General features: G+C 42.0%; 1 protein-coding gene across 2 annotated transcripts in view; it reads left to right on the top strand.

Moving 5' to 3' along the window:
- Window positions 1-13,048, top strand: part of tnr (tenascin R (restrictin, janusin)) — a 128,071-nt gene that overhangs the window by 76,155 nt on the left and 38,868 nt on the right. For both annotated transcript variants that reach the window (XM_086043504.1, XM_086043503.1), the window contains exons 10-14: window positions 4,318-4,437; window positions 4,564-4,707; window positions 5,479-5,594; window positions 10,334-10,484; window positions 12,717-12,895. In XM_086043504.1, coding sequence (XP_085899630.1) covers window positions 4,318-4,437; window positions 4,564-4,707; window positions 5,479-5,594; window positions 10,334-10,484; window positions 12,717-12,895 — 710 coding nt within the window. The remainder of the gene's footprint in view (window positions 1-4,317; window positions 4,438-4,563; window positions 4,708-5,478; window positions 5,595-10,333; window positions 10,485-12,716; window positions 12,896-13,048) is intronic.

Below are 13,048 nucleotides of genomic sequence, written 5' to 3' on the forward strand. Positions count from 1 at the left end.
TTTTCCAGAGAGGAATACGTTACCATTGTCAAGGCGAGCTGTAACAAATGCACAAATCATGATTTCTGCTTCACTAGCAAATAGAATGGGACGATCATCGTTCCCTGCGGGACTCCAAATATCACACTACAAAACTCAGAAGTCATTGTCATGGATTACACGGTGTGACCTCTACGAGAGGTAAGAACTAAACCAAGAAAGTGCGGAGCTTTAAATACATGTCCAACGGTGTTGGAAGCAGCGTTAAGATCGAGCAAGAATAGTATTGATGAGGTGTCGGAGTCCATAGCTAGGAGAAGTTCAAGTCACTTTAGCTTACTCTTGGTAGAGTGGTCGGCCATAAGTCCTCACTGAAGAAGTTCAAAATGTATTGCAGTACTGCACATCCCAAAATAAAATAAAATATATGAATAAAATAAGATTAAAAAAAAAAAAAAACACACCCACCTTAGCCAACATTAGATATACCTGAACAGCCTATTGCCTCCAACACATCTGTTAATGCGTCAATCCAAACAACGAGCAAATGCCTGATAAAGGTAGTTGTGCGGGCTTTACGGCGACCGTGCGTATATAAATATGTCTTTAGTGACGAGGACGGCTTTCCAGTGATCCCCGAAGGTGAGTCCTAACGATATACTGACCTTTGTTGTCAGCAAGAGATTTAACCATCAAGGTTTTAGTTGCGTAGAATCTGTTCTTGTTGCCATTGACAGAATGCTGATTACATCTAATGAGGCTTAAGACTCACCTTCAGGTGGCTGCAGCAAGTCTTTAGAAGGATACTTGCCAAAATAACACTTAATACAATTTTACAAACGCATTAGCTGTATTATCACTATATTTTTTATTCAATTTCACATTAAAGTTGGGGGCGGTATTTCAAATTTCAATGAACACGACTGCGTTTTGTCTTGGTAAAGAGCCAAGTGAGTTTCATCCAAACATAATCTGTTGGGAAAGCAACAACGTTGTAACTTACTGATCAAGTGCTGATGCAGCATCACAAGCAGTGGCTTGTAAACTTTTTCTCGATTTGCACAGCCAAAGTGCCCAATACTGTTTTGTGCCTTCTGTGTAACAAAATGTTTAAATTTGTTTCTTTGCATGCGTTTTCATTGTCTTTCGCATGTGCGCACAAGGGTTTGAACGACAAAAGATTTGTTATAGTCGACTACTATGTGATAAATGTCGAGTCAAAGTCGATTAATCGAAGATGTCATTCATTTTTTGTTGGGCATTCCCCAAACTTTTGCGCACCACAGAACAGTTTCATAGAATAGAAAGAAATAAACGCTTTACAAGTCAATATGGAGTGGTAAAGTCGACTAGTGGACTAATCGGTTGACGCCCCTGCTATGCTTTGCTGTTGCTGCAGTTTTCATTTGCGATGCGTGTCGACCATCCATCCATCACTGTATTCCAATGACATCAGGCTGACATCTGATCAGGCCATTTACATTTACATTCGCAGATATCTGACATCAGATTTCTATTCTCTTATTTTTGAGTCCATATTCCAAGCTGAAGATATTCTGTGTCTTGCCTTTTTTTTTTTACACTGAGAACCATATCTGAATTGTGCCACTCAATCAATGTAAACCGGCATGTCAAACATAGGCCCAGTGTGATGATAAATGAAGTTTTTATCAAAGTGAGCTACTTCTTGATTACCTCTTGTAGAAGTAAAAGTATTTTTGATTGAGTAGAGAGTTGCATCGCTTGTGCATATCTGAACTTGAAGTCATCGTATGTGGTCTCTTCTTGGAATCATAATGTGCTGTCTGACATCCTTGAATTCTTTTTTTTTTTTTTCGTCTGTCCATTTTACTGAATTTTTATTGCCTTCTTTGAAGGGGTGAAATATATAAACGTCTCCAATTCAGTGACTCGGGAATTTCCCCTCCCCTCTCGTGCAGATTGACTGCTACAAAGTGAGCAATATGCTAAACAGCCCGTGGCCATCTGTCAAGGGGTAGCTGAAAAGGCCACTAAAGTATCCGAAGGCTCCCAGTGGAGGATTCAGCACTGTGTTGTAAAGTCCAATATCACAGGAGGCAGCGATGATGAGGAGGAAATGCCGTTTGCTACTTCGCCGCGGCTCTCCAAACTCTCCTTTATTCTCTTCATCTTATGTCCCTCATTTCAGAGTGCCGCCTCCTCCGCTCTTATCTCCTGTCCGAGCGTGCATCCGTCTCCTTATTTTGACTTACTCGCACCAATAGCGTCATGTGTTTTAGTCTTCTCCACCGTGCCTTTCACTTGTCTCCCTTACTTCACTTGTCGGTGTTTTTGGCCGAATGAACTGTAAACATTCTTGTTTATGCGGGCGCATTAAAATTCAACACCACCTCTCGGAGTATGACTTGACTCGACAATTGCCACTTCAACCTGGATGGACCGTGCTCCGCATTTCGTGTTAATACTCGGTTGCTTGTGGCTGTTCATTTACTCTTCAGAGGCTAGAAGAAACAAAGCTTATAAAAAAAAAAATCTGCAGAAAAAAGTAAAAAAGTACAAAAAGATCGTTGTAGAAAAAAAAAAAAAGTTCTCAGTTTGTTTCGGATCCAGTTACACATTACAGGGGAGATTTTTTTTTTTTTTTTTTTACCAAGAATCCCCTGACAATCCAAATGCCAAATAAACAGAGCTACCATTCCCCCGCAAAAGTCATAGGACTTAAAAACTTGCCCATTTCAAGATAAAAGTCATTGCAACAATACATTTTTATTTTATTTTAAAGACCCTAGAAAGCAAATTCAGAGGTTTGTTTCTAAATACATTATGCATGTTTGCAGATGTGGGCATTCCGTCAGACCGACGGACCAGTTTGTCTGTCAGTCACTGACGAATGACGGGACATCTTTTAAAATAGTCGGGCTGACAGAAGTGTTTTTTCAAAGTGGGTTTTCATCCATCAGTGTTATCATCACTAACCGCGTCCGTCAGTCCGTCACTGCCTAATGCCTGTTTTTGTGACGTTTTTCTGGGGGACCGACTGACGGACCAACGGACTTCTGACGACAATCAAATTGACGGACTTAAGTGACGGACGGACTGACGGACGGATTGACGGACTGACGATTACAATTCAGTTTGTCAAGAAACATGCCGAAGTGCCAAATGACGGACGGGTACCCTGGCCACTGACGGATGACGATTGACTGACTAGCTAAATGTAGTAAAATGCCCACCTCTATGTGTTTGAAGATAATAGCTGAAAACTCAAAAGACTCAGAAGATTGTTGTACTCAATTGTGGGGATAGAGCATTAAAATGTTGTTCAGCATTATAGTATCCTGATGTTTTTTTTCACTATATAAGAATGTGATCACCTTTGTTTGCATCAGCGGTTATCCGGCACAATTAAGACGTGCAGGTAGTTAGCTAGCTTGCTTGTTGCAAGCAACTGGAAAGCGAGGTACTTGGTCATGGTCACTGTCTCAACCTCCCAAAAATGAATGCATCAGCTCATGACAACTACGGTAAAACATGGGTAATCTCGATACTGCTGATTTGATATTCTGATGTTGTTAATGATGCTAATGGTCAAGATTCTATATGCAGCGTGTGCGCAAATGCATTGAATTATAAAACAAGGTTTATTTCAGGGTCTAACACACACATTCATTACCTTGATCTATCTTGCTTCTGGCTACAGAAACACTTGTGAAATATTTAATCATAATATATACATGTGCAGCTCATTACATTAGGATTAGAATACTTAATGTATTTTGATAGTTCAATTCAAATAGTCAAATATGTAGATTCAATACACAGTAAACCATTTTATGGTATTATTTCTTATAGCTTGCAGCTAACGAAAATCCAAATTTCACCACGTATTCCTGAGAACGAGACGCTCGCCGGCCTGTCAAATTAGAGTTTTTCATTTATTGCCCTTTCACTCGTCGGCCTTCTCTCTCACGCGCACACTCGTGGCGGACGCCGTGGCGCTCTAAAGCAGCCAGGCCAGCCTGATGCCCTGGTCAACACGCTAGCTGTCGCATCAGATTTTTTATTTTTTATTTTTTTACCCCCTCACTCTTCAGACTATATTCTTTCCCCCTTGCTCTTCGGCCTTCTCTCTTTGAAGTGCATGCACTCGTGGCTGATAACGTGGCGCTCTAAAACGGCCATACCAGCCCAAAGTCCTGGTCTACATTGGCTGTTAGCAACAGAAACGCAATTATTAATAAGTGGCTGTCGCATGTGGAAGCATTGCAATACTCACAATACCTTTTTTTGCCAATCGCACTACATTGTAGTTCGTCCTTTCTCTCAAGACCGAATTCACTTGTTCTCCCTCAACAGTGGCGCCTGCCATGAACCTGAAAGTCCGAGATGTAACAGATAGAGATATCGAACTGGAGTGGGAAGGTTCGGTGGTCCTGACGGATTTTCTCGTGACCTACACACCAAGCAGCCCGGGAGGTGAGTCCGGAGATGGGCTTGAATGTCAAAGCGCACTGGGCGCCGCCCCCCCCCAAAAAATCAGTTGACAATAAGCTTCTAAATAATGAAAACGATCCACCCCCGTGTGTATCTTCCATCTCTCAGGTGTCCAACTTGAAATCCGGCTCCCGGGGAATACCACATCCTGCACTATCTCAGACCTGGATGCAGGCATGGAGTACAACATCAATGTGTTTGCTGTCATTAATAACAGCATCAGTGTTCCTGCCAGCATTGCTGTCGCAACATGTAAGTGTGCCACCATGTTTTATTCATTTTCATATTGAATGCATAAAGAAAACAAATAGGCTACGCTCCTGAGCATGGACAGAGTGAGAATGTCATCTGCTCCACCGTGCCACCTGCTTCCCATTTCCTCCCACCCAAACACACCGTCCCAAATACAGAGAGATGCACGCACACACCTACACACGCACGCGCACACTTGTGTTTGAAGGTGTTTTGCATCCACACTTACAAATACAGGAAGCTACCCATTTTATAAATAAGTAATGGAAAAGCACAAAATGTAAGCAATATTTATTATTTCCAAATCAATAAAATATGATCATTATTCATGTATTTATTTGTGGTGCTACCTGCGGTTTTATATATTTTCAACTGCCCAAATTCAGAAAGGATAGGCTCCAGCTCCCCCGTGATCCGAATGTGGACAAGCGCCGTAGAAAATGCATATTCCATATCCTCGTAAAGTGTCTCAGTACTTGGTCTTCATATTCCAAGCGTAAATGACTTCAAGCATAGCAGCGATTAAAAGAATAATTACTCCACCAGCGATTAGAAAGTATTTTTCGGAAAGGTTTACCAAACTATGAAGTGAATTGTCATTTGGAAATGAGAGGCAAGAAACGGTTTGAGACACAAGAGCAACAAAGTGACAAATAAATAAATGCATGAGGGAAAAGTTCAACATTGGACACTTTCAGCGTGCGATGGATGTGATTTATGTGCCATGCGGGTCACAGAAGGAAAATAATCTGTCTCTGACTTCCACACCAGACCTCTCCAATCCAGATGGTTTAGTCTTCAAATCCATCACCGAGACGTCAGTTGAGGTCCAGTGGCAACCTTCCTACTATTCCTTCGATGGCTGGGAGATCAGCTTCATCCCCAAGGTACTCTACCACTACTACCAGTCTGTTAAAGAGAGAGTTTGTTAAAATTGCTACCAACACTTGTATGTAGCCTCACTTCACTCGCCCCCCCGAGTCTCTGACGAAAGCCACGCCCCTCTCTGTGAGCGTTATTGACATGGCCATTCTTAATGGCATGCGATTATAAAAGTCGTTTCATGCGCAGTATAAGTCTACCACAAGGTGTGATCTAACGGTGTGCATGGGAGCAGTTTTATTTATTTTGGTATTTTCGTAGACACACGCCGTTAGAAACAGGCATTTGCGCCGTCGTGGGCGTGAACACAGCCAACTTGCTTCCCGGGCCGATGGAGGTGGCTCCTCTCATTCACGTTGAATTCAGGCCAAGAGAGGTGTGCGGTCTAGATGGCGGAAGCATAACGGACTCGCTGGAGTCCGTGCAGGAGATCAGCGTGCGCAAAGTAAGTTGATAAGGGCCTGCAAGAAGATCTCCACTTGCGGACGATATAAAGTTAGCGGCTGCCAAGTGGGCACATGGAGACCGCCTTCAACTGTGCGTGACAAGACCCACACATCAGTTGTGCCACGGTGAGGGGGGTGCTTTTATATGAGATGACGATGATAATAATAATAATAATAATAATAATAACGCGTTCAATTAACCCATTAAGGCCTAAAGCGCCTTTCTCAACAGCTTCCGAAAACCGTCGGTCGCCTTTGGAATTACCCTTGAAAACCGGTTCTCCCAGAAATTCAACACTTATAAAATGATTAATAGCTCAGCTCCTCTAGCAGGGAGCTTAAAGAGCTTAGACATGTGGCTTTCACACAGGCAGAATTTATTATTATTTACTGTTTCAATCGAAGATATAAAAATAACTTGTCAGTGCAAGAGAAGCACTACTTTAATTTAAAAAAAAATCGAGTGGTAATTACCATCCTCTATTCTGTTACAAAGACGTCAATATCGTAATTGTCCACAAATCATATCATATCACGTTCGACTGGTTCCGTCGTCTATATATCACTGCCGTTACTCACTTTAATCAGCGCTCCCGGCGATCGACGGCATCCGCCATTAGCCTACCTACGGCTCGAAAAAATTCCACGACATCCTCTCGTGACACCATCACGTGTATATTCTGATGCATTAAGTTGGCTAAGAGACGGAGAATTGGATTAAAAAAAGACGGAGACGTATCCGCTCCCCCGGTTTGAAAGGTAGAAAGACGCAACAGGCTCTAGTGGTAGAAACGCAGTTGGCTTAATGGGTTAAGTGATTTCTACAATGGTTCAGAGGGTTCGGTGTATGCTGATATTATAGTTATGAATGCAATCAGATGACATCTACCACACACTTCAGCGGCTCAGGATCTGTCCGCCTCAACATTGGTGAAAACCACCAAAATTGCGTTACACCACCTGCGCCACAACTTAGACCTACTTTTTTTTGTTCTTTTCCCAGAGGTGGATATTCCGCCTTAATTTCATTTAATAAAATCACCTGAAGCCCAAGTAGGCTGCGGGGATGTGCCTGCTATTATGTTATGAGTGTGCCTGTGAGTGTTTGAAATATGTCTGACACCTGTCAGTCACGCCTACTGTCTCTGATTGGTTGCTTTTCTTCCGGCGCTGTGTTTCTTAAAAATCAAATTAGAGGTACATGATGGAGCCAGAGAGGGGTCTTTTTTTTTTCACATTTTCCTCATTTACCATTGACAGGTCACTACTGGCAATTTTAACACATGTTAATCTTTGTTTTTTTATGTTTGTTGTCCTTGTGATGGAAAGAAAGATGAGGATCATCATGAGGAACTTTGGCGAGATTTAGGGAAAATAAGACAAAATGGATTCACTGGCATTCCAATGAGTTTTGCATCCATGTGGTATTTGAGAACAAAATATGGCAATGCATTGGTTTTGCCCAATTCAAAGTCTGTTTTGAATTAGACTGCCGGATTTTGTGAAGCTTATTAGCTATTAAAAGGATGATCCGGTAAACCCCTTTGAGAGCATAACCCTTTGTGAAAACCAGAGTCAGACTGGGCCCAAAGCCAGTAATCAAAAACCTTTCTCCTTCTCAATCTGGCGGTAAACTCAGGTACTCTGGGCACTTTAATCTCAGCCCTCTCACAGTAATTGGTTTTCTCCTTTAAGGTCTCCTAAGGGGGAAATGTGCTTTGGTCTGACCGGTTTCCAAGCTTTAAATCTGACGATAGGATCCCTTTTTGGGAATTTTTTGTTCAAGCCATTTTAAATGTTGAATTTTTCCAAGTTAAAAAAAAACAAAAAAAACAGTCCCTCCTAATTTGATTTGATTGCTTTTAGCGCTCGCTTCTACTTTCTCGCCATCCAGTCTGTCATGGTGCTAGCGTTTTTCTCTCGCTTCCCAGTAGCATCCAACTACCCACTCATCCCTCCATCCCATTTTTACTCTCCATTTCCACCTCCTCGCCGTGATCTCCAAACCGCCGCCTAGACCCAAAGGTAACTTTCATCCTCTTTCACCCTGTCTGCTTTCCTCTTTTCCTCACTCCCGCAGCCGCCAGGGAAATCACATTAAGAGTTTGAAGTCCTGCCCACCCCTGTGAATTTAATCCAGCAATGGGGGGATTGTGAATTTTGACAATCTCCTAATGGAAATGGGCGTTCGAGCCTTTGCCTATGCAAACACTTGTCTAATTTGTTGCCTTTTAAGGAGGGGTGAACGTCACATTTTGCAACGACAGCAGAAGTGACATTTTCCAGCGGGTGTGTACGTCGCTCTGGCTTGTGTTTCTTCACCTTTCCAGCACATTCATAAATCATTAGTGGGCATTCTTGAAAGTAATTTGCTGATCCAATTTGCAAAAATTGTTTGGTTGTGAAGTTTTGTGGCAAACATGGGAACAAAATAGTTTCTTGGCAACTTCCTCCTATCGTGAAACCTGCCCAGAAAATGCACATCAGCACCGGGACATCACAGTTTTTCAGTATTTGAGGTGCTTTTCAAAACGTTTCAAAGATCATGATGCATAATTGAAGTCTTTGCATTATGTAACGTCTCTGGGACCATGAAGTTGTGTTAAATGATGCTCATTTGCATGTTGTGATTCATCGCGTCACCCTTGAAAGAGAGAAAATAGCAGGCACCAGATACTTTGCAGCATCTTGTTGCCTGTACATCCCAACAGCTTGTGATACATATGCATCATGGGAAGGCCGGCGGAGGGATGTAAAACTTGAAAAGTTCAGAGGTTTTTTTTATCATCAAGTGGTCTTAGAAATTTCGTGGTTTTGTTGCCTCAACTCTTGGGAAACATTGAAATTCATATTTTTTTTTTGTAACTCCTTCGAATGTACAAGTGTTGAGCGTTTGCCAAAATGTTTCTTAAACCTCTGTGCAAAAGTGGTTATCGTCATAAAAACAATGATAACATATTGCTGTAGGGATATTCCGATTCTTTTCTTTTATTTATTTTTTTTGCAAAAGTCCGTGAACTTAATGCAATGCAAAACGCCATAGACGAGGCCATCGTGTCAACGTGAATATCAGTGCACCTTCAAAAAAACAAATAAATAAATTCGGAACAAATGCAAAATCAGCACACAAACAAATAAGCCACTCAAAAGCGAAAACAGTTTCCATATTAGTGTTTTAATAGCATCAAATTTGAGACTGTCATTAAATCTCTTTCTGATTACATAATAGAAAATCATTTTTGGGAGATTTGTTCCCTTGCTGTACCAAATGTGGACTGAACCATGACCAAGGTACGTATCAAATTGTGATTTTTGGCATACTGTTACACCCCCTAGCAAAAAAACATTTGTGGTTTCAGCTCCCTGAGACCAACGGCAACTATAATGTGGCCCTTCATGAAAACACGTTGCTTAGTCTAGCCTCTCTTAATATAAGAATCCAAAGCCGACCTATCTCTTCTATTAGATGAACCAAACATGCTGCTCCAAGTGTTATCATAGGAGGAAATTCGGACTAAACAAGAAGGAAAATACAACATAACACTGGACTGTCATAGTAATGCGTAATCGTTTTGTATCCTGTAGGCTTGGTCGTCTGAATCTGAACACGTGTTCTTATTGAAGCATCGCGGTTGTTGTTGTCGCTGCCCATTCTGACAATGGAGCTTCTGGTGATTAATGTAACTTGATTGCATCTCTAATTACACTTCTTACATCCCGCGACACGAGCCTTCATCTTGCCGGCTTTTGGGGAAGAGATGCAGGTGTAACATCTGTTTTTCAAAAGGCAGCGCATCTGCAACATTCTAGCTGGGAGTGTGGAAATACTGTAATGATTTTGGTTATAACAAGGATTCCCAGCAAACTGTCGCTGCACATATGCCGTGGGAAACGGTCACATATATATATATATATATATATATATATATATATATATATATATATATTTTTTTTTTATTTATTTTTTTGTGTGTCCACGCATTTACCCTCCATTTGTTTGTGGAATATGCATATTGAATGATTATCAGTATTTTTTTTCAAAGATTTTTTTTGTTTAAAAATGCATTTTACTGGTCGTCACACACGCAGATTTTTGCTATTCGCATGCCAGCTGAGTCCCTATCCCCCTCCTATTTCGTCGACTGTAATTTTGGTGAGTTGGTGAATGGCAAACCGCTAACATGTGGGGGTCACTGCACTTGCGACAGACTTGCTTCAGACCTTCAGACACGTTCGCTTTGTATGCCAAACAATCCGATTTTGGCATCCTATAACCATTTCCCCCTCCCCCCTCCCAGGACAATGATGGTGGGATGACTGCCCAGCTGCCCAGCACCATCACATCTTTTGTACAAACTGGTCTGAGACCGGGTGAGGAGTACACAGTGAACCTGGTGGCGCTCAGAGACCAGGGTCGCAGTCAGCCCTTTGCCGCAACCGTCACGACACGTACGTACTGAATCTGCCGCAGACGGCCTGCTTTACGACTTAATTACACCCAGTTGATTGCTTCAACCCATGTTAACATTTCTGCAATCTATTTCAGGAACATAAGTGCAACATCAGCTGTTCAAAGTATGCAATATAAATGTCAGTGACGTTCTGCAAAACAATGTAATACACTTTCGAAATGTCGACAGTATATTAATAATAATATGACATATACAATTTAATATGCATATGATAAGAAAAATGCAGCTCAGCGCATGAGAGAGCTGTTCTTTTTCATGATCAGTAAGGTAAACGGATGTGAAGCCAGGGGTGTTGCCTCTTCTGACTGTGAGTCGCACGCTGTCACTTTCGTGTCATGTTGAATTGCTGAACCAGAGTCATGTGAAGCAGGTCTTGTCTTGAGACAAACCAAAATGGATTTCGCAAGCAAATATCTGGAGATAACAGTACGAGTAGAGAGTGCACCGCAGCTCAGTGCAGCATAGTGAAAGTTGTATTTCTTCTTGTTTACTTGGATCTGACTGCAGCGTTCGATATGGTGGACCACAGTATTCTGTTGGCTCGTTTGCAGCACCAGCTGGGCATTAGCGGTGGCGCTCTAGGGTGGTTTCGTTCCTATTTGGCGGACAGAACTTTATTGCGTTTGCCTCGGTTGCTCTGAGTCCTGCTCCGCCCCACTGTCGCATGGTGTTCCACAGGGTTCAATTTGAGGGGCCCTGCTATTTTAATTGTATTTGCTACACCTGGGTTCCATCTTAAGAGAGCATGGTATTTCCTTTTACTGAAATTCGGATGACAGTCAGATCCATGTCCTGCAGAGCAAGAAGGATGGCGACCTCAGCCAATCGTTTACTTTTTATAGACCTACAATAACCAAACAGCCTACCTTTAAAACGGTTGAGGAAAAAGTCACGAATCACATTCAATGCCAGCAAAGTTAGTATCAATATTAACTCCTTCACTGCCATTGACATATTTATTTGTCTTTTCACAGTCCAGCCATTCGATCCCAGGCACTGATTTATATATATTTTTTTCAAACGTCAGGGTTAGATAAAAGAGGGTCTAGAAATATTTGGCAGTGAATGAGTTCAATACCATACACGCACAGTACATACCGATGAGCTGCCTCTGTCTCGATGATGCATCACCTTTACTCCTCATCCAGCTGGCTTCATGAACGCGTCTCTAATAGATTCAATTCAAAAGTTGTTCATCAAATTTCAGACTCTCATCTCCGTCGTCCAAACACCATCAATTTCCTGTCAAGACTTTGTTCAACGTACGAGCTGTTATTAAGTACAGTTTAATAATTCATGCCGCTTGCTCATTAATTTCATTTCATGGCAGCCCAGGAGAAGACACCTGATTGGTTAACGTAAGAGAGACCAATTTGAAGGCACTTGGTTATTTATGAGAAAGATATATTCTTCCTTGGAGACGGGGAAGTATGATGAGGTGTCCGAGGGAAAAACCAGAGGGAGATGCTTCTTGGCTGTTGTCTTCCTGAGGCTCTTTTTCCAGGACGAGGCCCAAGGGCCCAATTGTGACTACATCAAGGAAGAAGGTGCACTACAATGTGTCAAATTTGAGTCTGGGACTTTTTGCCGCCCAGAAGGCTTCAAGAAATACTTTTGAGGAGAGCGTGCTTCCCTTTTTGCACATTGTGGCAAACATGCCATTCACTTGAGTTCCCCCCGCGGGTCAACACGCAGGAATAAAAATGCCACCGCAGCACGGAATGTTGCTCTCAAATTGACACCTTGGAAAAAATGTGCTCCATTTCCCAAATCGGTCTTTGTAAAGCAAAGGCGCATCTCGGTACGTTTGAATACGTTGGACCTTCTACTTCAGTAATAAATACAAAAAGTGAAACTCACATTACATAGATTTTCTACACACAAAATGAAATATTTCATTGAACAATCACAGAATGTGGATTTGCTTGAAACAAAATTAGAATAGAATTCATATGAGTATCAAATCGTAGCAGTTGTGTTTTTTAATTGAATTAAACACATAAATGGAGTTTTCTAGCTAAATCTATTTACTTGAGATGCGACTATTCATGATTTTGACTCCTTATGTCAAAGTAAACTGCACTTCAAGACTTTTTCACTAATCAACCCAATTACCGCTCATCATGTACTAAATCGTTGGTAGAAATGTCACCAAATGCCAGCTGTGGTCAATTAGTGCTCAATTGCCGACAATGTCTTTGCTCTGCAGTGATCGACGGCCCCACTCAGCTGGTTGTGCGCGATGTGTCCGACACGGTGGCGTTCCTCGAGTGGACCCCGCCCAAAGCCAAGGTTGATCAAATTGTCTTGCGTTACGGCCTCGCGGGAGGCGAGGGCCCGCGCACGACCTTCCGCCTCCAGCCCACACTCAGCCAGTACACCCTGCAGGTGAGTGCAGTGAGGGATGCTTTTTATAGATCTGCTGTCTCACTAGTGTGAATTTAAAATAGTGATGGGTCAAGTATTTTTTTTTTTTATCTTATCTAGGAATGACCACGCCCAGCTATCTGTTTTTTTTTTTTTTTTTTTTTTTTAAATGCA

Source organism: Filicampus tigris, chromosome 10 (genome assembly GCF_054856515.1).
Source record: "Filicampus tigris isolate MCC_2025a chromosome 10, RoL_Ftig_1.0, whole genome shotgun sequence".
In the NCBI taxonomy this organism is placed as follows: Eukaryota; Metazoa; Chordata; class Actinopteri; order Syngnathiformes; family Syngnathidae; genus Filicampus; species Filicampus tigris.